The sequence below is a fragment of the Loa loa genome (assembly GCF_000183805.2).
Source record: "Loa loa unplaced genomic scaffold supercont3.219, whole genome shotgun sequence".
Taxonomy (NCBI): Eukaryota; Metazoa; Nematoda; class Chromadorea; order Rhabditida; family Onchocercidae; genus Loa; species Loa loa.
Genome location: NW_018108399.1, coordinates 81,371 through 108,179, shown reverse-complemented (window position 1 = coordinate 108,179; position 26,809 = coordinate 81,371). Strand labels below are relative to the sequence as shown.

The window sequence follows — 26,809 nt, the reverse complement described above, 5'->3', positions numbered from 1 at the left end:
AACGTACCCAGAGAGAAATAGTATCTCCCAAAAGAGTGGAAAAAAGAACTCCGCGTCGTGGTGAAATAGTATTATTAAATGAACCTGGACTACCAAGAGGAATGTGGAAGCTAGTAAAGATTCAAGAGCTTAATATTGGAAAGGATGGAGAAGTTAGGAGTGTAATGGTGCAAACCCCCAATGGAAAACACCTCAAATGACCAATCAATTTACTTTATCTCGTGGAAGTAAAAGAAGAGGGCAGTGAAGAAGTCCGAACAACAACAACATGGTATAAACCAAGCGAGGAACCAATCGCTCTCAGAACTAGAGGAGCACAAAAAGAGCGAGAACTTATTAAATCAGGTACTATAACAAAAAATTTACCTTTCACTATTCCTATCAATTTTTTCGACTGAAAATTGCAAATGGATATTTGGAATACCGCTTAGTCTTCCATAGAAATGGAATTGCGATGATCAATTCACTGCAAACTTCACGATAAACAAGATAGCGATTTATACCAAAGCTCATGTAAGGATACTAGCACTCAAATGTAGTAATATCACTCGCATGGTATGTACTAAAGCTTTCCTAAGAATTTCTCTACTATGGAATCAGATCAAACTATTATTTCAGCAGTTATCTCACACTTTTGTAAAGTTCTCGATAAGAAAAGATTAAGCGGGAAGGATTTTCAACAGATATCGCCATGGAGAACCGTAAACAATGTGCAATATTCTTATGGATGGTTCAGAATTCGATGGCAATCAACAACAAATTTCCTATTATAAGAAGGAGAAATATTCATCTATGATGGAAGAGAAACGGTATCGACTCCTATTTGAATCAGATAAATTCAATTCTACCATTAGCGCTCCCATTTGAATTAGATAAATTGGAACGATAAATTTGTTAGTAAATAAGAAAAATTTAATAGAAAATTTAATATTATTAATTGTTTTTTTTAAAAACACCACTGCAAATTTAATACCATTAATTGAATAAAAATGATATGATTATATTGCTTAACAAATAAAAAAATAGAAAATACTTGGACAATTTACCTTATTTGCTTAACAAATAAGGTAAATTTATAATTCGAAAGTGCTAACAAATACAAAATAACATTCTTGAATTTAAAGCAACAAAAAAAATCTATCACTAAGATCACTAAATCACTAAAAGCACTTTCTAAATGCATAAAACATTCCACGACTAATTCTGTAATATTATTTCTCAATAAAGTAGTAATTAGTAATATATTATTAAGCACTAATAATTATCCAATAAATGATTCCTTCCCAACAGTTACCAAACACTATTCCTTCAAACATTAACCATTCAGGTTGAGCAATTTGCGTCATAACATTTCAGATTTAAACATTTATTTATTTGAATTTGACTCTATACTGAAAACAGTTATATGATAACAATTTCAGATGGTGCAAATTGTTTAAGTTAAAAAAAAAAAAAAAAAACTAAATCAATAAAATGGATGCATGAAATTTTATCAATATAGTCCAACAAATCAAATTTAGCAAAAAAAACAAAAACAAAAAACGAAAAAAAAGGAAAATGTAATGATTCACGACGGGGGACAAGTAAGCTAAGGAAATGAAAATTCTTTAACTTAAGAGAATGTACTTTTTTTTCCCCTTTCTCTCTCTCTGGTCTCTTCAGGAATTAAATTTTTAAATGGCTTTTTAACCAAAATCATTTGGCCATTTCTTCCATAGAATGCAAATTTCTGAGCCTTATTTCTATTTCTAATTTTATCATTTCTTATGCAATTTTTCTTCTTTACACTAAAATGAAATATATCATGGATTAATTTATTAAATTCGAACTTTTTCCATTTTCAATTTCAGCTCCCTTAGCGCATGCTTTTCTGTCAACAACTATTCCTTCCCTTTTATTTCACTGTTCCAAATTTCATTGCTTACTACATTTAGGATGTTATCTAGATTTATTTGACCAAATTTTTAGGCTTCAAACATACAAATACATATCTTATCTTACATATCTTTTGCAAACTAATTAGATATTACTAATTAGATTATTGATGTGAAAATAATTTCCAGATGGTATATAACATATTGCATTTTAATCCATTTTCATCAAAATAAAAGATGCCGAATTTGTCATGCTTTTCCAAACGAAAATTTATTCAGGTTTTTTATAATTCAAATTCAATTTGAAATTTCATAATTTATTAAGTTTTTGTTTTTGTTTTTTTTCTTAAAATTGATGAAACAATTTGACAAGAGTAAATGAAATAATGAAATTTATTGTAACAATGTGGACATTTTTTTTTGTCATCTTCAAATTTATTTCTTTACAAATTGTCACAATATAACTGTCATAACTTTTTTTTTTGTTTTTGTTTTTTGTTCCTTCACATTATTCATTCTTCTAATTTAAATTTTAGTTTACAAAGATGGTTTTGCCACATTGTGGTTTGTATTTCTTCATTTTTTTATATCTAATGACTGGAGCATGGATATTTGCAACGTTTGTTAAATTTGAATTTAAATTTAAATTTGAATTTGTCATTTCAACTGGTTAATTTAACATTTCAGTTGAACTCTTACAAATTAATTGACTAATGATGAAATTTAATTTTTAGATGAAATTTTCCTAAAATAAATAAATTAATTTATAATTTAATGTTAATTTAATTGAAATTATTATAATAATTGTATATGAGGAAATTTAATAAATTCTTCAAAAATTTTCAAATTCCATATTAAATTTAGTTTTTGATAGGTAAAAAATTTAAAACAAAAGAGATTATTTAAATATAATTTTGAAGAGTAGAGGATAATGCGGATCGTGAACAACAAATGAGTAAATTATTAAAAATTCATGATACGTATCAGAAGATTGCTGAAATTGCAAGTGAAGAATGTTGGATTGCATCAAAAAAGACTAATTTTAAACCAAAATTATTTCAAATACTCTCAAAGTAAGAATATATTTAATTCATTCTTTTCAAATACTCCTAAAATAAAATGAAAAATTTTTACTTAAAGAAAGAATTAAAAAATTAAAAGAAATTAAAAACTTTTGAAATAAAAAAAATCATTTGTTTTAAATTTTTCTTAAAAATTTTTCTATCATTTCTTTAAAAAAAAAAAGAAAAAAGAAAAAATTTGAAAGAAATGATAAATGGAAAATTGAGAAGAATCACATCAATTTTTTTATTCTTAAGGATTTGTTCAAATAATTCATTATTTCTCTCTCCCTCTCTCTTCCTTTTTACTTTCTTTTAAAATATTTAAAAGATTTATTTATAGGTTATCATCTGTTATGGAAGGACGAGATTTCTTGCTTAATCCCGATGTTAATCAACTGGATGAATTGATTTCACCAAAATGGACTGCAATACCATCAATTTTATATGCATTATCAATTCTGGTAAATGATGAATTATTTTTTAATTTTTAACTCTATTCAAAAAAAAAGTTGTATTCAAGAATTACTACCATTTTTTACTATTAAAATTACTATTATTAAAATTACTTAAATTGCTATTATTTTTTTCTTTGATTACCACTTATTACATCTGACAATTGTTATTCTTCTATTAATAACTTTTTTCGGGAATTAATTCATTATTAAATTTAACGGTTAATATTTGAAATTTCAGACAACAACAGGTTATTTATCAGCAGTACCGATGACAAAATTTGGACAATTTATTGCTATAGTTTATGGATTGATTGGCATTCCATTGATGGTATTGGCAGCGGTTGATATTGGACATTTCTTATCTGATATTGTCTTATTACTTTATCAAAAAGTAATTTCATTTATGCAAAAATTGTTTTTTGATTATTGTTTTGAAATGATTTAATTGTTGAGAAAAAAAAAAAAAATCGATGTCCTTGTTAAAATGAACAATTTTAAGGAATTCAAATTTGAAACTTATATTTTTGAAGTAACGTTTTTGAAATATTGCAGTACTGTATGATGAAGCATAAAATTGGAAAAGCATGTGGTTGTTCGGAGAAGAAGCAATTTGTTATGGAATTAATGGAAACAAAGAGTATTCCACATGTGCCAAAAATTCGGTTATTAAAAAAAACATTTTGTTGGATAAAATTTGAAATAAGAAAAAAGTATCATAATAGTACCATAACATTATTCGAATATTACGGGAAAGCTAATTCATATTATTTCCGGAAGAATATCCAAATTGTTGATCTTTTTTTTCCAATCTAAGATTTTCATAATCCGTCAATATCAATGTAGTACAACAATGGTTTGATAACTTTAAAATTTCCGGAAATTGTTGTAGGAAACGGAAGAAAGAAAGTAAAGAGGTGATAGTGTCGATGAAGGAAAGTAATACTGAAATGAAAGGTTTACCGTTATCCGTGAATGCTTCAATCTTACTTGTATTTTGCATGCTTGGCGGTATGTGCTATATTGTCGCCGGTAAGATGAAAAAGCATTTAAAAATTTTGATTAATATTATTGTTAGACTATTAACATATAGAATTACATATAATTTGTTGGGAAGTATTTAAATTTAACATAAATGTAATCCGAATGAACCCCATGATGACAATTTATGAAATGGATGCAATTTTACATATATTAGTATCAATAATGCATAAAATTTGTTTTTGTTTTTATCACTGATAAAGTTATAATCTCAAAATTGCTATTAATATCAATAATGCATAAAACTGATTTCGTTTTCTATCACTGATAAAGTTATTATTTCGAAATTACTATTAATATCAATAATGCATGAAATCGGCTTATTGATTTTTTTATGACTGATAAAGTTGTAATTTCGAAATCGCTATATAATTTCTTTTTCTACATCTTCAGGTGGTCAAAAAAGTTTTTTGGAAGCATTCTTTGTTACGTTCAATTTAGTAGCCAATTTATCAATGGCTGAAATGCCTAACGATCTGAATAATATCCTGACATTTTTCTACATCCTAATCTTTGTCACATTTGGTAATTGCAACTTTTTCCCATTTTCAAATTTAACAAAATTTAACAAAAAAAAGCTATCATTTGTCAACCAATATTTTACTGCTTGCTACGAATGACTAAGATGTCTTAAATTATTAGTATTATTATACATGATATTTGAGAATACAAGAAGAGTAAAAATCTCTCGCTTATCTAAACTTTAATTCCGAAGTTTAAATAATACCTTCGAGATGAATATGACTTCAGCTTTGCCCATGTAATAGAATAATTTATGTGATCCTTCAGATAACATTATCGTCTTAAGTTAGGATTGAATAAATTTCCTAGTCAAACTATCACAAATCCGGTTTCTGAATTAGACAAATAGTGGAATAGTATTAGCAATTTTCGACTGAATGAATCCCTTGCCTCTTGAGAAGAAAACATAAATTGCTAAATATTTTAGGTCTTGCTGTATTATCCATGTGCGGTAATTTGGCAGCTTCTGAACTAAGAGCTGTTTTCATGAAAATTCATTATTTTGGCCGAAAAATTTCCTGGCGTAGACAACAAATAGCAAAGGAAAAGCGACGTAGTGTAAGCAATTTTGGCAATTATTGTTGTTTACAGATTTATATCAAACAGGTTATCTAAGGTAACATTTAGCTTTAAATCAGTGAAGGCAAAGAATTTGATATTTCCGTTATCGATAACAAAAAAAAAAAAAGTTGCTAAATTTTATGATCAATAAACAAGGAGTTCAGATTGAGGTTATTGTATTGAATATAACTTAGTTTTTTAAGAGAGAACTTACTGAAATACTGAAAGTTATTATTGCAATACGCCAATTACATCCCAAGAAAGACAATATAACTTCAGAAGATATCATAGGGGTTTGCTCTTTTTCTTTCTTTTTCTTTTTTAATTTTTGCATTTATAGAGTGTTGATAACGAATCTTGGACAATAACTGGCAAACTTGATCATAAAGTAGGCAAAATAATATCTATTCCAAATCATAAAACAAATCTAATCAACAGCATATCATTAGTCGTATACGTTGGTATTACCATATTTGCATATTATCTTCAGCACAAATGATATTGCCTTCTGTTAGGATAACGACGTTCCACCCATAACGATAGTTTTTTTCCTCTTTTTTTTAATTGTAGAATTTATATTTTGTCCAAATTATCTAAAAATGACTAAATTCTTTATCCTTCCCCAAGAATCTATGTTTGGCAAAGAAAGAAACGCAATGCATTCATAATGCGAAAAATGTTTGCTGCAGATTTTGAATGAAATGCAATACAGCTCGTTTTGCAACGATCTTTGCAATCAAAAAAAACGACGTGATACAATCGCATTTACGCCGCAAAGCTTCGAAGCATTGCGATTTGCGGATGAACTTGACGTGGATGACACAGTACATCGAGCTTTTTCCCGAGGTCATTTATTTTCATAAACGGACACAACGTACCGGTTTCCCACCCCTTTGGCTGATACATCGATTGATCAATATCTGCAAATAAAAACTAAATTTCTTCCTTTCTGAACCATATTTGAACTATATATTGCAATTGCTTTCTGGAATATTATCATACAGATATAAAAGAATGGATGGAACAAAAAAAAAAGAAAACAGACAACAAAGAAAAAGCTGATGCAATAAAACGAAGTCTAAGTAAAAGAAATTTTTTCCACATAATTTGAACCACGCTTACTTCTGCCTTGTTTAATCTTGCAAAAAACTATTCCTAATTTTACGTATTCTGACTTTTGTTTAACTTAACTAATCATCCATAATTTGTTGATTGTAAATGCAAATCATGTAACTGCATGGACTGCATGGAAGATATCTGTTCTTGTAGATTTCAAACAAGTTAGTCAAACAAAAGACGGTAGGTAAGCTAAGTAAAATTAGATAATAAGCAGAATATTTTGCTGAAATATGCTTACGTTACCATTATTCATCGGTAGCAGAATTTATCACATTCAACCTATTTCAATATAGAAAATTCTTATGTATAAAATATAGCAGAAATCAAAGAAACAATCTATACTCCCAAAGAACATAGCATCAAAAGTTAGTAATCAAGACGGAAATTTCCAATACAAAAACTTTCCTTCTGAAGTCATTACTTTTATTTAGAGCATAAAGTCAATTCCTATATATATTACAATGGAAATGCCTATAACTAAAAGTTTCCTGTCGTATAAACAAATAACGAATTACATTCATTGCTGTAGTCCTTAATAGTATACAATATTAGAGTGAAAAATGATCAAGCAATGATAATGCATCTTTGTACACTATAAATCTTCAATAGTTTTTCTCATAAGGTATTTTCGTCATTGGTTTAATAATTCGAACACGACCATATTTAGGCAAAACTGTGGTGCTTTCTTCACAAACTGCATAAACATTCCTATCTAGCGCTCTTACACTGATATCAGGAGAAACGATAGATGGTCCTGTTTCACTTGCAAATTGATGATCACCAGAGAGCTGCTGCTGTTGTTCGCTATACCCCAACCGAATTCCATGACTTTGATCAAGATAATATACTTCATTTGTTCCCACAAAATAATTCCTTTCCAGTGCAGCATCATCATCGGTTCCATCAATTATCACCTCAAAACAATTGGTATTTTCAGAAAACCAAAAATTTTAAAGGAAGAAAAAAAACATTTGCACAATGCATAACACATAATTCTGAGTTTTTTTAATTCAGAGAGATCCGAATAACAGGATTCTTCCAAAAACCAACAGCCAGTGAAATACATTCAAATCAGACAAAAGGGGAGAAATAATGGAAAAATGGAGAATTATTTTTGTTAATAGCATTTTTCGCTTCCATAATCCTATGAATTTTTTGGAATGATTTCCCAAATAACATACAAATAAAAATTTGCACATCTATGGCCTCTCTTTCCAAAAATATATGTCATAAGGTTACAATAATTTATTTAAACGACTGTATGAGTTCATTTTCTTCAAAATCGTCTCATAATGAATCTTTAAATATTTTCTTTTTCCAAAACTAAAATTTAGTGTGGTTGAAACAAAGATAATGAAACCTGTCGACAGCTTTCATCATTCGACAAATCATTTTCTGGTGCTTTTACAACTCCAACACTGGCACATTCAAGCAAAGCACTGCTATTTCCATTCCCGGCATTAATATATTGTTCATCAACCTGATGAAATTGAATTCAGAATAATAAAACTATTTGAATGTTCAATGAAGCACAATCCTGTTGGTGGTATGCAGTTTGCACACGAACAAGTCCGAAAAAATTTATGGTGTTAGTGGTTTAATCCATTAGCCGTTAAGATTTTAGGGAAAGGAAACTTATTCAGTTATTATATAAATCTACAAAGAATTTAATTTCTAAAAAGAGATAAGTGAAGACAATGATAACAAACCTGTTCCCCACTCAAAACTCTATCTTCGATCCAAATTTTCTCTATAATACGGTTATCCGGTCTGCAACATGCAATTTTCTTTTAACAGAATATCAGAAAAGGAAAAATAAGGGATAAGATAAGGTAGCTGGCTAAAAGATTTTAGAAATTATAAGTAGAAATTGAAAAAGTTTCAAAAAGTTTCTAATTCTTCCTTTGTATTTCAAATAGATTCTTCGATTCTGTAAGAATTATGGAGCAGAAAGATAATTTGCTAAATACTCTGTTCATATGTTACTGAAAATTGATTTCAAAAACACTGAAAGATAATACAAGAATTTTGAAACCTCGAAATATGAGTGTTTGTTCCAAAATTTACAATTTAACATGATGCACTTCCAAAGCTTACATTTCAGAAGACCACACTGCATTCCTCCTGGTTTCTTCTCTATCTTGTTTTACCATGTCCAGAACCGACTGGATAGCGTTATCAGCTTGCTGCGTAGCATGCTTGTGCTCTTTTGCTTGATGCATTATTAAATAACGACGTCGTGTAAACATTCGATGGCAGTTATTGATGGAACAACGATATCTGAAGAATTAGATGCCTTCTATGCCTTCTAGTATTCAACCATCCTTTCCATTTCTTCTTGGAACTTTATGAACAATAAAATCTCCGTGTATCTGTACCTTTTGATACCTGCGTGTACGATTCGTTCATGTTCATTACGGGCGGACACTGAAACGAAACGTCGTCCACACTCCCATGTACATTCATATGGTTTCTCACCTAAAATTATTTCGACATTATTCTGACAACGAATTGCAAAATTTCATTTACTTCAATATAATTTTATCGAATCTTTCACTTCAAATTTCCCAGTGTCTGTTATCATCTAACGATATATCTTATATGCCGAATTATGGTATGCTTCACTTCATTTTCACTAAAGTAAGATGAAACAGTTCGAGCTAACTGCACAAATGATGTATTTTTCATGAACTTGGAAAGGCAACCGGCTAAATAATTACTGTTGAAGAAATAAAAAACAGTACTTTAACAAGTAAACCGTGGTATAATTGTGAATATACGACTTGAATCCTACAAAGCTTTATTGGCAGTTGTAAAATGACATAATACTGACCTGTGGTACCACCATATATACCGACCAATCAACTACAACACAATCATTGCTGAAGATCAGCTACGAATTAGCAGTAAAACAACGCAATTTTTTTCTTTCGTTTTTTTTCTTTAAAGAAAGGAGGAAAAGCTAGCCTGTATGTGCGCGACGAAAGTGTACCCTTAACGGATTAGCAGTTGCAAATCGCATCCCACATAAAGCACATTCAAATGGACGTTCACCGGTATGTGTTCGCATGTGCGCTTGAATTTTGGAAGGATGTTTTAGAAGCAAACCACATTCCTGACATCGAGCTATCAAAGCCTTCTTTCGATGTGATTTAATTTTTTGCTCCGCTGGGAAAGAATTTGAAGCATCAACCTCATCGACTATCTGTATTAGGACAATTTTTCACAGAAGCAAGAAAATTAAAATTTTCGAAAAATTCTAATCCAGCAATTAAGAGAGGTTAAATTGAATGAAAAATTTTTAATATGAATAAAAAAATTGCAGGCTTAAGAGCCTATCAAACAAATTTTAAAAAAAGATTTTAATTTTATTATTAGTTGCAGAAAAAAATTCGCAAGAAGCAAAATTTGCAAGAAGCTGTTTTCTTTTAAAATCAAGAAACATCTTATTTAATATACCTCATCTATTTGCCTATTATCAGTATCCGGGTTCAGTGACAGTTGTTCGTCCGAACGTGCATGACGACTAGAAACATTAGCGCTTCCTTCACTGTTGCCAGTTTTTTCAATTATATTTATCGGTACCGGACACCTTGGTGGCTTAAGATGAGGTCGAGGTGGACCACGTCTAAAGTTCAAAATTTTCACTCCGCCATAAGAGCAGTTAGATATGGCCATATATATATATATATATGTTAGTCAATAAACCGTTTTTTGTTTTCGTTTTTTTTTAATACTTTGCCCTTTAATTTATCCATATTGCAAATCAATAATTTGAATTCGAAACAAATTCAATATCATTTTATAAATTCACATCAAACCTTTTAGCTCCCATGTGGGTTTTCAGCTCATGCGCATTCTTTAGTGCATTTGAAACAAAACGTTTACCACATCCCCACGAACACACATAAGGCGTTAGGCCCATATGACGTCGTACATGCATTCGCATTGGCGTACGCTGTGTAAACCTGCGAAAACAGCATAAATCTATCTCGTCCAAAAAACGGAAAATTGAAACCAAAGATGAAGAAATATATATAATGCAAGAAAACCAAAAAAGATAATAGAGACCTTGAACCGCAAATCTGGCATTGAAATGGCTTTTCGCCAGTGTGTGTCCGTCGGTGGGCTTCAATTTTCGAAGGATGCTTAAGCATAACACCACAATATTCACAAGTAACTATCTAAATAGAAGGATGGAAGTTATAAATTACAAATGAAAATGCTTATATTCAGAGAGCAATTTTTGGATGAGGAATACATTTCACATTCTTCCGCCACATATTGCGTTCGCTGAGTCAGTCACTTTTGATAAAGAATAATACAGCTTGGGCTGTACCAAATTTTATTTTACGTTTTAATAAGCTCAATCGCACTAAACGTATCATTAATGGAAAAAAAATCTTAATTCTGAACAATATTTTAGTCAACGAACAGTTGCTTTTTTCCTAGAAGACGTTGGCGTCATTGATAGCCATTTTTGTTGAATTATACCATTGTTCATCGTTGTTGAATTTGTAGGATCCTAAATTTTTTTTCCAATTTTTGCAACATTTCCAACTTGAAACAGAATAGTCTTTGACGAGAACGTAGGAATAGCTAACTCTACTTTTCCCAAATTTCCAAGCGAATTTCATTAGAATTAGTTTGTTAACTAGACTAATTTCATTAATACCCTAATCACTATCAGCATTTCATTACTGATACAATAACTTGGCCAAGATCATCTATTTCGTTAGTACATCAATTAGTATCGCGTTAATTAGGATGGCCAATTAGTACAGCATGCTTCGGATGGTTACCGGAAAAAAACCAATAATGTTAGTCATCCAAAAATATTGGCAGAATGAATCCTTCGCGTTACGCACTCAGACTCCCAGTAATTCAATATTTCGTTAAAAGAAATCCCAAGGTTTCATCTGTTGGGACCAGTGCTGAGACAGACTTCACGATCCAAACTGATTCACTAAACATCATTCTAAATATAGAGCTTTAAATTTTAAAAATTCAAAATTTTATCCATGAATTTTGAGGAATAAAAGAAACTCACTTCATTCAATCCAATACTTAATTGAGATAGATCAGCGTTAGCAACATCATCGATGATAGCAGTAAGCCGTGCATCAGCATCAAAAGCTTTGGCCAATGAACTGGTAAGCATCGGATCATTGGCAGATAAGTAATCGTGCTCCAGTGATGGCATTCCGAGAGTTAAATCGAAGCATATATCATCTACATGTGAACGAGTCATTTCACATCCCTCATTTATACCTTCCAACATCTGAAAATATCAATAAAATAAATTTAATTGGTGAATTCATGATAAATTATCGTAAAATCTGGAAATTTAGAGTCGTAATCAGTCATAAACCATTTACTTCTTTCTCTATCATTGAAGAAATTCAGTCACAACAAAAAAAAAAGTTAAATAACTCTTTCGCCACAACCATCAGTACTGTCCAAAATATAACATTATGTTATATGGATATTTAGCAAGAATAAAATCTCAATTTTCTATAGAACCAAACAATTTCTTTATCCATTATGTATATTATTCCATAACTAATATATCATTTTGGTTCTATTTAAGCAGAATATATTCACAAAACGATAGCATTAAGTAAGAGGAGGAAGAAAAAAATCCACCTTGTTATAATATGAAGATGACACGTTAATTAGTTAATTAATATGGCCTGAATCACTAGTTATTGATGAAATATATTACTTGCTATCAGGTATGCAATACAAACTTGCTATAAGATACCATCAACTTGACAATTTAACAAAAGTGTATTTGAAAACTTTAAAATTTATTAACATCTAAGCTATCTACTCTTACCAGGTATATTATCAATTTCTTATCAAAAATTATCAGTTTACTCTGCAGTATATTAGAAATTATCATATCTATTAACGAAACATGATATGTATCAATTCATGATATCATCCATCTATTAACGATGGTTTTACCAATTTAAACTCATTAATAAAAGCAAAAAAAAAGAAAAAAAACGAAATTCTTGGATTATAAATGCATAAATTTCAAATAATTTCTGGAAATCAGAACTTGTCCCATTTACCTTTATCTTTTCCTACATCTGCCAATTTTAATTTCACCATCACATTTCTTGTGAGTTAACTTCACGAAAGATTAATCATGTCATTTTGAAAAATTCAGAATGAAAATTGTAGTGGTACTACTTTTATTTCACTTCTAGCTGAACATGCTACTTTTTTTTCAGCCAACAAATTTCTATCAATTCGAGATAGGATATAAGGCAAGAGTAAATCACATCAACTATAAGAGCTAATTAAATTCGTGATAATAACGATTTAACCATATCAGTGATGAAAATGTATCACTTACAATCATAATAAGAATACAACGACTAATTATCATTGTATTCTGTAGTTTGTAAGATGGAGCAAACTTTAGAAAATGATCCATTATTCTCAAATTTGGTTAATTATTCATTGAGCAATCATTAAGTCCCCAAAAAACTGTCAAGTAAAAAAAAACTACTTTATGCTTGTTGAAATCAAGTTAAGCTAGGTATCAAAATATCGTGCACTTTTTGAACTTTTTAATCGATCATTAATAAATATATATATCAACACATCCGGTAGTAAATAACGATACATCTTTACTATAACCTTTGAGACAACTTTGAAATTGAAATTTAACAGCGAACTGACAATTTGACCGGCACATCCATCCCGATACTCACAAATGCTAATCGGATCCGAATCCAATTGCACCTTAATAAGTGACGTGAAGTCGCAAAATATCCGGTCCGAGCCACATTGTATCTTACGATGCATAATTCTATGGCGCTGAAACTGGTCCACTCCTGTTTTGAACTTAGGGCTGACCCATTGGTTGTTTGTGGAAGTATTTGCTGGGTTTTTGGTGTAATCTGGTACCAGCCGGATCCGGAATGTTACCTCCTAGATAAGGTTTTCAAGTTTACTATTGTGTGATGTTATGTCTGTTCTACAACACATCCTCTACTTAACGCTGGCTAGCACGCCAATGATTGCTGATATGTGAAAGCGTAACATGCTGTGTGATATGTACTCTCACTTTCTTATCAGTTATTGATGAACCTTAAGATTTCAAAATTTTGCTTATAAATATTGGAAAAGAAGAATTTTGAGATTCGAATAATCACTAATTGTGCTCATTACGATGTTACATTTTCACTACATTCACGCATTTGAAATCTGGATGTAACGAATGTATTTGTTGTTTGTTTTGTTGATCCATCTTTCTCGTATAATTTGTAGTATTCTCTGAGAATTTTAAATTTTCATGGTTAAATTTTAATATAAGTAATGTGGTTAATGTTTGTAAACCTTGTCCCCACTAGTTTCCTAAGCCCTTCCTTCCGTTTCTACTTCCTTCACAGTTTTTTTCCGCGTTTTCCGTTCATATCATCTTTTACACTTCCCTGTTTTTTTTAAAATTTATTTAAGCAACAGCAAGTTATTTATTTTCAAGCAAGATGGTGAATGTAGATCAGCTTACCAATGAAGAAATCCGAGATCAACTTATGATACATGGTTGTGATCCTGGCCCTGTCATTGGAAGTACTAGAAACGTCTATGCAAATAAGTTACGACGTTTGTTAGAAGAATCGGAATCGAATGTTATGGTGCCTCCTGAGGTACGTTCCTACACCAACATTGAAGTTTTAATTTTCCTATGTTATTCGCTTCCTTCTCTGTAACATCTATTGGCTTAGCAATTATTGAGGTGAAAAGAATTACTTCAATTCATTAATTATCCATATATTTGGGGAATATGACAAGGCGTAACTAATAATCCACGATAGAGAGATTCTCAGTGAATACTAAGTTATATTGAAATTATACTAAGTTATATTAAAATCAAATTTGGATGAGTGTTATAGTGGTATTTAGCTGCTATCTAGTGTCAATACCAGTTTTCTGTTATGTATAAATAGCTGTTCTGCATTTTATCAAATTAACTAAATCAGTCATAAGATATAAAGTGTATGGCAATTTTAGATAATTGGTAAATTTTATAGAGAGGAGCATCCGAGGCTGCAAGAACTGACAGCCTTAATTCTTCGCCAAAGCGTCGGGATGTAGCACCCAGCCCACAAAAGTCACGTTCACCAACGCGTACTACTCGCTCTTCCGTTCAAGATGTAATCGGTCTATCAAAGGTGCAAAATATATCGCAGGATTTTAAGATATCTCAAGCGTCACCGAAAACTGCAGCAGTTTCTCCAGCGAAATCACGCACTATTTCCGATTTCAAACAGTCATTACCGAAACCACGTGTTGTCCAACCATCAGTTCCTACTCCAAAAGCATGTGTAGATCTCGGATTTGAAACTCAAGCGGAAGTGAGTGCAGTTCCAGAATCTCACCACTCGCCATCAAGAGCAAGCGTAACTTCTGAATGTGCATCTCTGAATGTAACCTCAAGTTCTTTCAAAATGCCCAAGTCTTATCCGTTTGGAACGATACCGGAAGTTTGCCATTCTACACCTACAACACGTTTTACGTCCTTGCGAGTAAGTATGTACTGTCGAGTAACTTAGGTTTTTTTTTATTTGGAAAAAGAATTTTTTCTAAAATCATCATTTCTGGTTAATAGGATGAGATAAACCTCTTTTGATCCTTAAGATTAGTCATCAGGAAATTTTATGGTCCTAGAATTGATTTATTCTGGAAATCAGACTTGAAACCGTAGCATGACAATAACAACTTATATCCTTTTTTGCTTCCTGTAATTCATGATTTCACGTTGTTGCGATTCAGGTATATTTCGACTTTGATTTTGCAATCTGATATAATTTATAGGATAATTGGGAGAATGGAAAAGTAAGTGATGGTTCAGATGATGATTTACGTGGTGAAGAAAGTTCACGTATTTTGTTGCCTAGTTGGAAACAAGATCATGCGTACTCCGTTGGATATGATTCAAATCAAAGCTCAATGACACGACGTCTGGATGAGAATTCGAAAACTCACTACGGTCGTGCTTCACGCTACAGTTCAGGAGCAATGTTTGAGAATTCCTGCAGTGGACACGGAAATCGACTCAGTGGTTTGGTGGATAAGGAAAAGGCGTCACGAAGCTATGGAAAAATCTGTCTCATTCTTCTTTTCGTTATCACAGGAGCTATTTTTGTGTTCTTTGTCGTGCAGAATTATGCTGAATTAGAACATGGTGAGGGTAACAAAGAAGAATTCTGAAAGTTCTTTCTTGATGGCAGTGTTTAGTAAAGAATGGTTTTATTTCTTTTTGGAATATGAAACACATCTATACCGTTATGCAGTGGATTTTAACAATTTTTCCGAAGATTTCGAATTTTCATTTGATTTTTAATTGTGAAACTTGTCTTCTTGAGCAATGTTTTATTTCCGAGTCTGATTTAGATCTTTGTTTGTGGTTTTCATTTGTTTTTAGGCTTTAAATCTGTATTTTGAGCTTTCAAACTTGTGAAATTAAGCTTGTTCACGTTTGCAAATACATTGCTTCATTTCCTCACAGACAGGTTCATCCCTTCATCTTTTCTTTCAAGACACTCAGATCAGGTTTTCGATTTCTGCTGACAATTTTTAAGCCATAATTTTTTATTTTGAAATTTATGATTTGGATTTTCCATTTTGTGTCGAATGCAAACACATTCTGACATTTGTTCCGTTTGCATTTTGCAAGATTATGCATTATGCTCAGTAACACATAATATGTTTTTTTCCTGATTGTCTCACATTTTGGTTTCATTTCGCTATTTTGGACTTTGTAAGAATTTGTTCAGGATTAATATGGGGTAGCTGCTATTTATCATTCATTTTCCTACATTCGATTCATGTATTCTGATGAAAAATCGGAAACTTTATCCATTATTAATTTTATCATTTGGCATGAATTACGTACATAAATTTGTTGCATGTTGCTACATTCTGTTTTAGATATTTGGATAATAATATGACTCATGTTGGATAAATTTATTAAAAGTATGTTTCTTGTTTTTTTGTAGAAAAACTCTATACATTCCAAGTGCCGTTGCTGCGCTACCTTAGTGCTGCCCAAAAATTCTTATTCAGATTTCATGGAGTCAATTTATCTGTCACTTTTTTATGCTTACAATTTCTTGCGAAAAACTTTATGAGATTGCTTCACTGCAGAATGCCTGGAATCGTTTGAACCAAAAGTTAGTATTTCTATGAGGTTAATAAGTTTGCATTATAGTTTTGAAAGTTCTACATGTTTTGAAAAGAGTAGTTTTTAAAAAGTTAGGAAATCTGATTTAATTTCAAAAAGAAACACAAGAAACTTCGTACTAATATTATCACGTAGACAAAAACTTAGAATATTTTTTTCACAAGAAACTTAAAACAACTTTCACAACTTTGGTTACTTAAAAGCATAAGGGACGAAACTTCTAATATTATTGTTTGGTTCGCAAAGAGTGAATTATCTAAAATTGTGATTTTTATAGAGAATTGACTGAAAGGATTAAGTCCAACGAATCAAAGCTTCAGTACGGCTAGGTAAGATGAATTAGATGAATCTATGACTTCATCTTTAAAATAATGATCAGTTAATAAGTTGTGGCATTGAAGATGCAAGTGTATAATAGTACTTTATCAATAGTAAGGGTTTCTGAACTTTTGGATCTCTGTTCTAGGATTTCTGAACTTCCTGTTAACGAATGTTCTCATAGTGCATCAAAAGATTTGAATGATATCTTTAAAATGAACATGAACTTGACTTAAGTTTCATGAATTTACGGCAGATTACGGACTGTAAGAATTGGACAGACTTCATGCATGTTGCAAGAGCATTAATCTAATTGACAACATGCAGGTAATTCGGTGCATGTCCTCTATTTGATATCTTTGTTTTCATTGTGAAACTGAAATGACAATGGATGAAAGAACATTTTCAGCAGTATTGCTATGGATATCGTTTTCATATGATATCGTATGATCGTTTTAAAGTTACGATCAATTAGTTTAGTTAATTAATACTGTAGGTAAAATGAAATGAGAAAATTGTACATTTCATACATTTGTTATCCATAGCAATTACAACGGTTACATTACTCTGTGTTAATCACTAACAACAAATGATAAGCAATATGCGTTGCGATTTTTTCATGATAGTGATGATGATGATGATAGTGGTGATTCATCTAAAAGCTAACTCATTAATTACAAGTATGAGACATTTGTTTGTGTAAATTTCGAAATATTTAGAAGAAAAATCTTTTCCAGATTGCAGTAAACATATCTTTCTATCATTGGAATTAAAATATCAAATTAGCAAATGGAATCTTGAAATTATTCAAATCCAAAAAATATAATCCGTATTAATTTGCTATTTCAGACATGATATAGTGCAAAAATGGGATATTTTAATTGGATATAATCAACAAATGGAATTTATTTGTTAAATATGGTAACGGTAAATATAAATGCAACATTTGAATATGGAATAAAATAAGTTTTTTTCTAATTAATCCCAAAATTTTTTTCTTCACAGTTGGTTGAATTGGAAGGTTGTAGTAGCATTGAAAGTTATCCGGAAATTGGAGAGAATACTTAGCTGAAAAGTATGATTAACAATGACATGAGCATATTGGCAGCACATTAGGAGGACAGCAAACGATTGCTAAAAGTATGTCCTGGTGCGCTCTTGTCGCTTATCTTTCATCCGGTAAGGCAATATGATGGGCAGCAGATTATCATTGCATGCATGCATATGTGTATCCATATATGTATATATGTACGTATGTGTATGTATATGCATGTATGTATGTGTGTATGTGTGTGTGTATGTTGCATGGGATAGACGAATATGTGGAAGGGTGGCGTTGCGGTTTATATTAAATGCTATGCTTACAATGGTTGAAGAAGCTACGAGTGCGGTGCGCTAATGGTGATGATGGTGGTGGTGGTGGTGGTGGCAGCAGCGGTGGTGGCAGTGGTGGTGGTGGGTGATGGTGATGGTGTAGCGGTTAGTGGATAACCGCATGACTCATTGAACTTCGAGTTTGACCTAGCTTGCTTCGGCTTACTTTGTTAACTAGACTAAGCATAAAGGATGATTCTCCAGTAATGGTACTCTCCGGATATAGACTATCTCTTCAAATATCTTTTCTTCTTTTCTCATTTCTCTCTCTCTCTCTCTCCTTCTCTTGTAGGAACATTATAAGCTAAACGTTATGTTTACATCTTTCTAACTATTCTAAGAATGCTAACATTCCATTCTTTTCCGTATTTTTTTCTCCTCTTATTCCCTTTCCTATTATTTAATTTCCAACGACTCGTAAAAAGAGAGGGTGAGGAAGAGAGAGAAAACTACTCTTAAAAAGAGAGGGAGAAGGAGAGAAAGAGAGAAAAGCAGGTATAAGAAATGGATGAAGTTTTAAATGATTGCATTCGAGAATAGCAAACTTATACATTGTTAGCTTAGGAAAAGTGCATGTGCTACAAATAGTTTGCAGACAAACAAACAAGTAAATACGAAAGAGAGAAAGAGGGAGACTTATTGCCTACAGGAAGATTTCCTCGTAGACTGCGATAGATCTCATTGCTGTCTGGTTCATCTGCTTCAGGCATATTTCTAGCACGCCAGACATGCATGCATGCAGTCCCCTACAAATAGTTTGTGAGAAATAGAATATCCGCAGACATACATATCTCCCTACATATATAATGTATTACATATGTATAAAACCTGTGTTATACATTACACGTATGTGTATGTATGTATATATGCATGCATGCATGCATGCAGATGTATGTATGTATGCACGCACATATGTATATATGTATGTATATGTATACATATGTATATATGGATGTACATATATATGTGTATGTGTGTGTGTATATATGTATGTGTGTGTGTGTATGTATGTGTGTATGTATGTACGTATGTATGTATGTATGCATGTACGTATGTATGTATGTATGCATGTTTGTATGTATGGACGTATGTGTGTGTACGTATGTATATATACATGTATGTACTGGTGTATATATGTATGTGTGCATATATGCATGTGTGTATGTATGTATGTGTATGTGTGCATGTCTATAGTGCGGTCTTTTGGAAGATGAGAAAAGGGAAGTGTATGATAAGATTTGGGACGTTCGGCTGGATACGAAAGGAGGGGCACTTAGCAGTGCGCCACGTGTCCCACCCGCCGTGTCATGTTTGTCCTCTCTTTATGGCATTCCCAATCCTTTCTCCATCTCTCCCAACTATGTTAATTCTTCTCTTCCTTACTTTTGCTTTTTGTCTCACATACATACATAATTTCTATCAATGCCTGTTCATCATTGACGTCGTCGTTTGGCATCGTTGTTGTCACCGCTGCTGTCCTCTGTCGACATGTTAACTAATAAAAAGAACACATAGTTCAGAAAGGCAATTCCGTGTTTTTTTTTCTGTTTGTGTACAAGTATATGTATACATGTTGGCATGTCTGTGTCTGTATTGGTGTCTGTGTCTGTGTGTGTGTGTATGTTGTCTGTGTATCTGCGTATGTTTATGTCGGTGTATGTTTAAATGGACCGCTCAATTTTCATTTCAATAGCGCTAAAGCATTGAACGTTATTTTTTTACTTTGTTCTTTTTGATATATTTTTGATATTTGTTTTATGTTTCACGTTCGTATTCGCATTATTTCCACGTATGGTGACATATACGTACGCTTGATTTTTATGATGTTTTCCTCATTTAACTACTGATTTATAGAAGTTTTTGGAAGCTCACATAATAAGCTCACATAAAAGTATATCATAATATTTCGTTAGTTCATCATTTTGTTCGAAAACAATGAATCGATCATTTGGAATTCTACCACCGATCATTTGGAAGCATTCGTAATTTAGCTGATGTCAAATTACAGTTAGGGTTATTCTGTAATTACATTAAATTGTAGAACTTTTAATGTGTTGCTTTTGATAGATTATGTGTTTTATGATGTACATTTGCGCACGTTTTCCTCATCTACTTTGTACTGCTAGCATTCTTGTTGCTGTAAGGGAACTTTTTTTTTTCGCGCGTTAGTACAACCTGAAATATCGGTTTTGCTAATTCTGGTAGTGTGACTGGTGTTGTATTATACATTTTCAGTATCGTTTCTTCTAAATGGAGCCACGAAAATGTAAGTTCTAGTTTTATTCAGTCGTCTGTTTAATTTTATTCCAGGTTCACGATTGATAAAGAGGCGGAATCTGCGATTGTGGAATTCATTGTTATCCTCCTTTGTTTTCTTGGATGTGGACCATCGAGCCATCATTCCTTCTAACAGATTTTAACGAAATTGCGGAAAACTGTTGCAACAGTTAAATGCTTGATTTTGCTATTATGCGCTAATTTGGTTTGTAGATTTCATTTACTTACTTGTCAACCGAAAATGAAAGTAAAAGGGGCGATATTTCATTTGGGGGAAGAAATTCAATTTTCAATTCCATAACTTAAGGGCGAAGCAAACTATTCAACTCTTAAATTGTTGGAATTTTTGATAGATATGGGAATGCTATAAATATCACAAACAACGGTGAACATAACTTGGAAGAAAATTTATGTTAATTGCCAAACTATACTGCAATTTGTTGCATTGATAATTGATTATTTTTCCTAACTTTGGGATTTTGTACTTTTTTTATCAAATTTCGTATTGAAAAGTAATCGGAAAGGAAAAAGTTATGGATGTACTTTATTGTTATTTAGGATATATCAAAATTTGATGATGCAGAGAGCCAGTACTTAATATACAAAGATGTGATATTATCAAATTATCAAATTTTTGATATTATCAGATTTTTGTCATATTATTAAATTATTCGAATCAAAATCTGAAGAAAAATTAAGAACTTCCCTTCCTGATCAATGAAGATATTTCCTTTTTTAAGCCATCGATTTGCTGTTTTGCTATTTGCGCTATTTTTTCTCGCTATTCCGTTTTCCGCTGCTATTTGCTTCACTTTTGCTGCGATTTTGGCATTGTGTTAATTTCACTAATAATTTTACTATTTTTCTGATTGGCAACTTACTGAGTGCGCGTCACTGTAACCGTACGTGGTACTCGGTATTTCACGCGACGATTACGCAGAACCGGCAAAACTGTTCATTTTACGGGCAGCCAAAACGGCCCCGATGGCCTGCTGCCTTTCAGAGGAGGCAAGAGAGCAGAAACGTATAAATCAAGAAATTGAAAAACAATTGCAACGTGATAAACGTAATGCCCGGCGTGAACTCAAACTTCTACTGCTCGGTAAGTCTTGCACTGTTGTCCCTCTTTCTCATTTCTCCTTGTATCTCTTTTTTTTCCAGATTTTTCTTTTCGTTTAGATTGACATCACTTGATTTATCATTTATTACATTTATAGGAAATTATTTATTAATCGGAGGAAGAAACAAGCTCGTAGAATTTGACTAAATGAAAAACAGTGAGGTTTACTTTAGAATTTGAGGTTTACTTAGATTAGAAGAGAACAACAGTAGAAGATTGTAAAATCAATTTTTTTCAGATTACCAGATAAGGTTTATATTATGATCTTACACTTAACATTAGCAGATCATGGAGTTTTTCTTTTTTTTTTTTTTTTTCTTCATGGATTAATTTTGTTGTTTCATCGACCAGTATAGGTCCCAACACATAGTTGTTCAATATGATTGCACGTAAAATTTGCAAAGTTTCATCTTCAAAATGCGTATTTATACCATTTACCCGTTATTCAAAGTGATATAACGGTACCATTTATCCATTGAGTGTGAATTTAGCTAATATATTGTGCTTTCAATATTTAGGATAGCAAAATTGTCTTCTTGTTATGGTTGGAGTAATTTTTTTTTAAGATGTACTGTCATTTATAGGACTTCTCCACAGGATCTCGCTTTTGAATTAGAATTATCACTTTAAATCCGCTGTATTTAATATTTTGTAGAATTACCAACAAATAAGGGATTTTTAATTGTCGACAGACCAATGCTTTCCTTTGTACTAGATTTTTTGTATTCTTAACTATCGGGCATTCATAATTTTCTAGTCATAATTTTCGTTCGTTCTTTCTTAAATGTCATTTGATCAGATGTTAACGATTCATTCCTTATTTTACTACGTTATCTTTTACATTTATCGTTATCTTCCCCATGACTGTTGTCTCAAATTAATTCAATATTTAATTATTTATAAGAAAAATCGAGACTCGTGGAAGTTGAATATTTTAAAATTTCGAAGAGAAATTAAAGAATTGCCCTTAATCGCTTGTCTATGTTTTCTCTATTATCATCTTAGTTTGGAACTTAAGATCTTCTCATTTACCATCAATGGTACTTTAAATTGTGCTAGCATAATTTTAGATGAAGCAAAACGATGCAGCTTTTTATCTTCCCAAATGCTTGTTTGACAAATTAATAAAACTTTTCTCTTTGACCCGTAGATTACTATTATTATAGCTCTTAAAAAAAAAAAATAAATAAATAAATTACTGCATTTCTGATGCAGGATTTACAAAAATATTTTTTTAACTATCTGGAATTCAAAATTTTTAGTATCCGATGCATCTTTTATGTTCTTATTATAGTCTTTTTTAAGCCTCTTTGTTATTTTTAAAATCGATAACTGCTACACAGGTATGAAAATAAATTTAAGAATTTATTGTCCAAGGGATGGTTTCTGGTTTAAAAGGAATACATAAATGCCATGTTGTCGTATGACACAAACAATTAATTCATCCTTATCTTTAACATATCCTAATGCCACTGTTCGATATTTACATCTACTAACATTGTACTTATTTATAAACTTTTGAAATCCTTACTCTAAAAGGTGTTTAATGATGCCCTATATTTTAAAACTTATACCAAAGAAATCAATTGATAATTAGCATTTGATGCTCCATTGTGTCTAAGCCATTAGATGAGAGAATTTGGGATCAAGTAACTTGTAATAAATTAGGATTTTAAGAATTTGTTTACTTTTGATCATTTTATTGCAAACATTTTTTGAATTCTGTTCTGATCGATTTTGTCAACCTGCAATTCTGCAAAAAGCAAAAATAGTCTTCTGAAACTGTATTGCCTCGCTTGACAGTTTTCTTTGAACTTTGAAAAACATTCCCTAGCATCATTTTATAAGTGCAAGTTATAAGGTAAACCAATCGTAACTCATCGACTCGTAGGTTAAAAAGAAAAAGTTTGATTGAAGGATCATAAGTAAGGACAATTGATAATAATAAGAGAGCAGAAAGTTATGGTATCTCATTTTTATATGAAACGAAGCTAACTTATTTCATGATTCTGTTTATAGCTATTTTAATAATTTTTAAAATTCTAAAACTTGAAATTGAAACGGATAATATGCTAGCAAGAATTTCAGTTTATTATTTTCCTTAACAAACATGAGCTTTATTCTTAAAATTTCAGTAGTTTTTGTTTAAAATTTGCTTGTAAGAAGAATTTGAACATTTCGCATGTATTAACAATGATCAACTTGATATTGCGACTTTATCTAAATTATTTTAAACTTTATATTCATAAGGTGATGTATAGTAACATTTCCAGCTGGAAATTGTCCCACACATTTATATCGTCGCGCGATTTTTCATCTAAATGATGACCCCTTCGCAAACATTTAACATTTTTCGCAAACATTTTTTATGAGTGTAATTTAAGGTCGATATGTCACGTGAATTTCTTTTTTTTTTTTTTGTAGATATCCCATTTTCAACCCGGAAAATTAGAGGTTATTCACTTGATTTTTTTTCTTTTTTTTTTTAATAAAGCGAACAGTGTCAAAATTGCGAGAATCTACACGAGATAGGTTTGATGTCACCATGCAAGCTGTTAATTGATCTTTGCAAGAATATTTCATAATTTCCATATTGTAAAAGAGGAAAAATTTGCAAAGTCAAATGCATGCATTTGCAGTCAAATTGATTAAAAAATTTTGATCTTTCGTTTAAATTCTTTATTAAGAATATACAGAATGTTGTAGATGGTAAATATCGAAGTTTGGTGAGATCAACGTTATAAAAGTAATTCATACCTTTCTACTGGTACATTTCTAACGATTAGCTGAATTAAAATGATAAGGCATTATTCGCGCATTATCACAACTCCATATTTTGGATATTGATTTCATTAGTGAATCCTAACGCAGTTCTCTAGCGATTATATGAGCTTTCCTCTTGTCTTTTTTCTTTTTTCATCGTAAAGTATCTATTTTCTAGTATAAAGAAAGTCAGGTTAAAAATAATTCTGAATAGAACTTAAGCTTTTCAGCTAAGCATCAATCATTCATTGGATCAGATAAATTATATATTAACTATTGCTGTTGCTACATGGCATTACTGTTGTACTCTTCTTTGTTGTTATCAATTTTGATATTCGTGATTATCACGAATCACAATTTGTCCAGATTGAGTTTGGTTAGAATGTGAAATAGCAAATTTGCTCCTATTATAATATTTTATTTACCGCGTTAGATGGCATCAATCTGTTACTCTTCATTCTATTTTCCATACGTTAGGAATAACTTAAGAGAATCAAGAATTTTAAATAAAATATTAAAAAATATATCATGATGGACGAATGCATATATAGTCATTTTCATCTTCGTCATAAAATGATTTTTAATATTTTGTTAAAAGTTATTCTTCATATATCTTCATTACTACTATTTGAAATGTAATGACAAGTGATGGGTAATTAAATTCATGACAGCAATTATTTTGATTTAATTATTGGTATGCTAAGTTTTAGACTTAATTGAAGTTGTACAAATATGATTCAAATTTTTGCAAATTGATTGATCAGATAATGATCATACTTTTTTGCATGCAAGGTATTGATCCGAAATAAGTGAAACGTACTGAAACATGTGATACGTAAATGTTCAAAATGTTGATAACGAGCGAAGTATAAAAAGAGAAATGATTGGCAAAACTATGAGGCATATCTTTATCCTTTATGTTTCGAATGCTTCTGAGTTATGTTCCTTGAGATAGTTATTAATCTTTAAAGTATGATTACTGGTCATAATTTCCATTCCAATTATGGGTATTAATGCTGCCATTGAAATTATAAGATGTTTCAAATTAAAATAATCACAATTGAGAATTTGATATCATAAGAGAAGAGGATAGGAGGTGTAGGATTTAGGTTTGTACATCACCTTTAAGTACTAATAATGGTTACTATCATTATTTCAGTTGATAAACGAATTAGTTACTTTGCAAGCTTAATATGCTTGTAACTCTTATATCATGAATTAAATAAATATCATGAAATAGAAATATAGATGTAAGCATAAATAATTGGTAGGTAATTCTGTAGTATTTGTGTAATTTTAAAACTCCATGATATGGTCGAGTAAAGGATACGCTAGTTATCCTATCTTATCTATTACTGTTTTGGTTTTAATGAGGAAATAAAGTTTTGAACTTGATAAATGAATTTTGAATAAAATGAATGCCTTATAATGGTGCCATTAGTGTGTAACCTGATATTATTGCTACATGAAGAATTGTATTCTGCTTTTGCCAATCTTCATTCAATCGAGAAAAACATTTCTGGTGTCTAAACTAGTGAACGGAATTAATTATAGGATGACTTTATGGCTTAAAAATTTATTAAAATGTTTTTTCATTTTAACAACTGACGACGACATTTGCCGTTTTACTTTATATATGTTATTTTAATCCAAATATCTGTTTTTGCTTGGTATGGAAACACTATAATAGTTGTGGGACAACAGTTCGAATAGCTTTGGTCATAGCTATTTTGAAATTTGAAAAAATGTTTCAAACGAAGTACATCTTTCATTTGGATATATTTTGTTGTATTGGGAAGGAAATCATTAGTTTTAAAGTAATTGCAGTAGAAGAGAATTAACATGATTCTGTGAAAATTAAATTTTAAACTTTTGAAAAAAATTTCCATAACTACTCGGTTTTATAGTTGTATGAGATTGAACGTAATAATTTATGGAATTTAATGATATTTTGACGTTCTTTTTTTTCTTTTTTGAAATGATAGTATATTAACGAAGTACGATTATCTTTTTTATGGGTAAATTATCTTGTCTATCCTGTCAATTTTATTTGCTTGCTTACCTACTCTTTTCCACTTTTTTATTCCCTCAGTGGTTTTTTCTGTTCTTTTTTTTTTTTT

General features: G+C 31.1%; 6 protein-coding genes across 6 annotated transcripts in view; 4 read left to right on the top strand and 2 right to left on the bottom strand.

Annotated features, from left to right (window-relative positions):
- Positions 1–2,419: 2,419 nt before the first annotated feature.
- On the top strand, positions 2,420–6,496 carry LOAG_02945 (hypothetical protein; the record flags this gene model as incomplete). Its single annotated transcript, XM_020446173.1, has 11 exons — positions 2,420–2,493; positions 2,795–2,947; positions 3,279–3,399; positions 3,632–3,784; positions 3,946–4,055; positions 4,283–4,422; positions 4,825–4,956; positions 5,381–5,511; positions 5,718–5,807; positions 5,855–5,902; positions 6,204–6,496. The coding sequence occupies 11 exons, from the start codon at positions 2,420–2,422 to the stop codon at positions 6,375–6,377; spliced, it is 1,326 nt and encodes a 441-aa protein (XP_020303451.1). The 3' UTR covers positions 6,378–6,496.
- Positions 6,497–7,121: 625 nt separating this feature from the next.
- LOAG_02944 (hypothetical protein) lies at positions 7,122–11,922 on the bottom strand. The gene is made up of 11 exons (XM_020446172.1): positions 11,684–11,922; positions 11,069–11,158; positions 10,705–10,817; positions 10,455–10,601; positions 10,093–10,261; positions 9,601–9,838; positions 9,012–9,111; positions 8,731–8,913; positions 8,343–8,403; positions 7,994–8,113; positions 7,122–7,547 (listed from the first exon to the last, which is right to left on the bottom strand). Exons 1-11 carry the CDS (start codon positions 11,912–11,914, stop codon positions 7,236–7,238), a joined length of 1,764 nt encoding a protein of 587 aa, XP_020303450.1. The 5' UTR covers positions 11,915–11,922; the 3' UTR covers positions 7,122–7,235.
- A 1,260-nt stretch (positions 11,923–13,182) lies between these two features.
- LOAG_02943 (hypothetical protein) lies at positions 13,183–13,900 on the bottom strand (the record flags this gene model as incomplete). The annotated part of the gene is made up of 2 exons (XM_003138480.1): positions 13,183–13,581; positions 13,847–13,900. 2 exons carry the CDS (start codon positions 13,898–13,900, stop codon positions 13,183–13,185), a joined length of 453 nt encoding a protein of 150 aa, XP_003138528.1.
- Positions 13,901–14,128: 228 nt separating this feature from the next.
- Positions 14,129–16,099, top strand: LOAG_02942 (LEM domain-containing protein). The gene is made up of 3 exons (XM_003138479.2): positions 14,129–14,300; positions 14,685–15,179; positions 15,469–16,099. Exons 1-3 carry the CDS (start codon positions 14,139–14,141, stop codon positions 15,862–15,864), a joined length of 1,053 nt encoding a protein of 350 aa, XP_003138527.1. The 5' UTR covers positions 14,129–14,138; the 3' UTR covers positions 15,865–16,099.
- Positions 16,100–18,507: 2,408 nt separating this feature from the next.
- LOAG_02941 (hypothetical protein) lies at positions 18,508–20,939 on the top strand (the record flags this gene model as incomplete). Its single annotated transcript, XM_003138478.1, has 4 exons — positions 18,508–18,614; positions 19,236–19,284; positions 19,724–19,833; positions 20,840–20,939. 4 exons carry the CDS (start codon positions 18,508–18,510, stop codon positions 20,937–20,939), a joined length of 366 nt encoding a protein of 121 aa, XP_003138526.1.
- A 659-nt stretch (positions 20,940–21,598) lies between these two features.
- The window catches only part of LOAG_18184 (guanine nucleotide-binding protein G(q) subunit alpha), a gene marked incomplete at its 3' end in the record, with an annotated part of 15,878 nt that continues 10,667 nt past the window's right edge, over positions 21,599–26,809 (top strand). Inside the window, exon 1 of the mRNA XM_020450850.1 lies at positions 21,599–21,908. Coding sequence (XP_020305425.1) covers positions 21,791–21,908 — 118 coding nt within the window. The 5' untranslated portion in view covers positions 21,599–21,790. The remainder of the gene's footprint in view (positions 21,909–26,809) is intronic.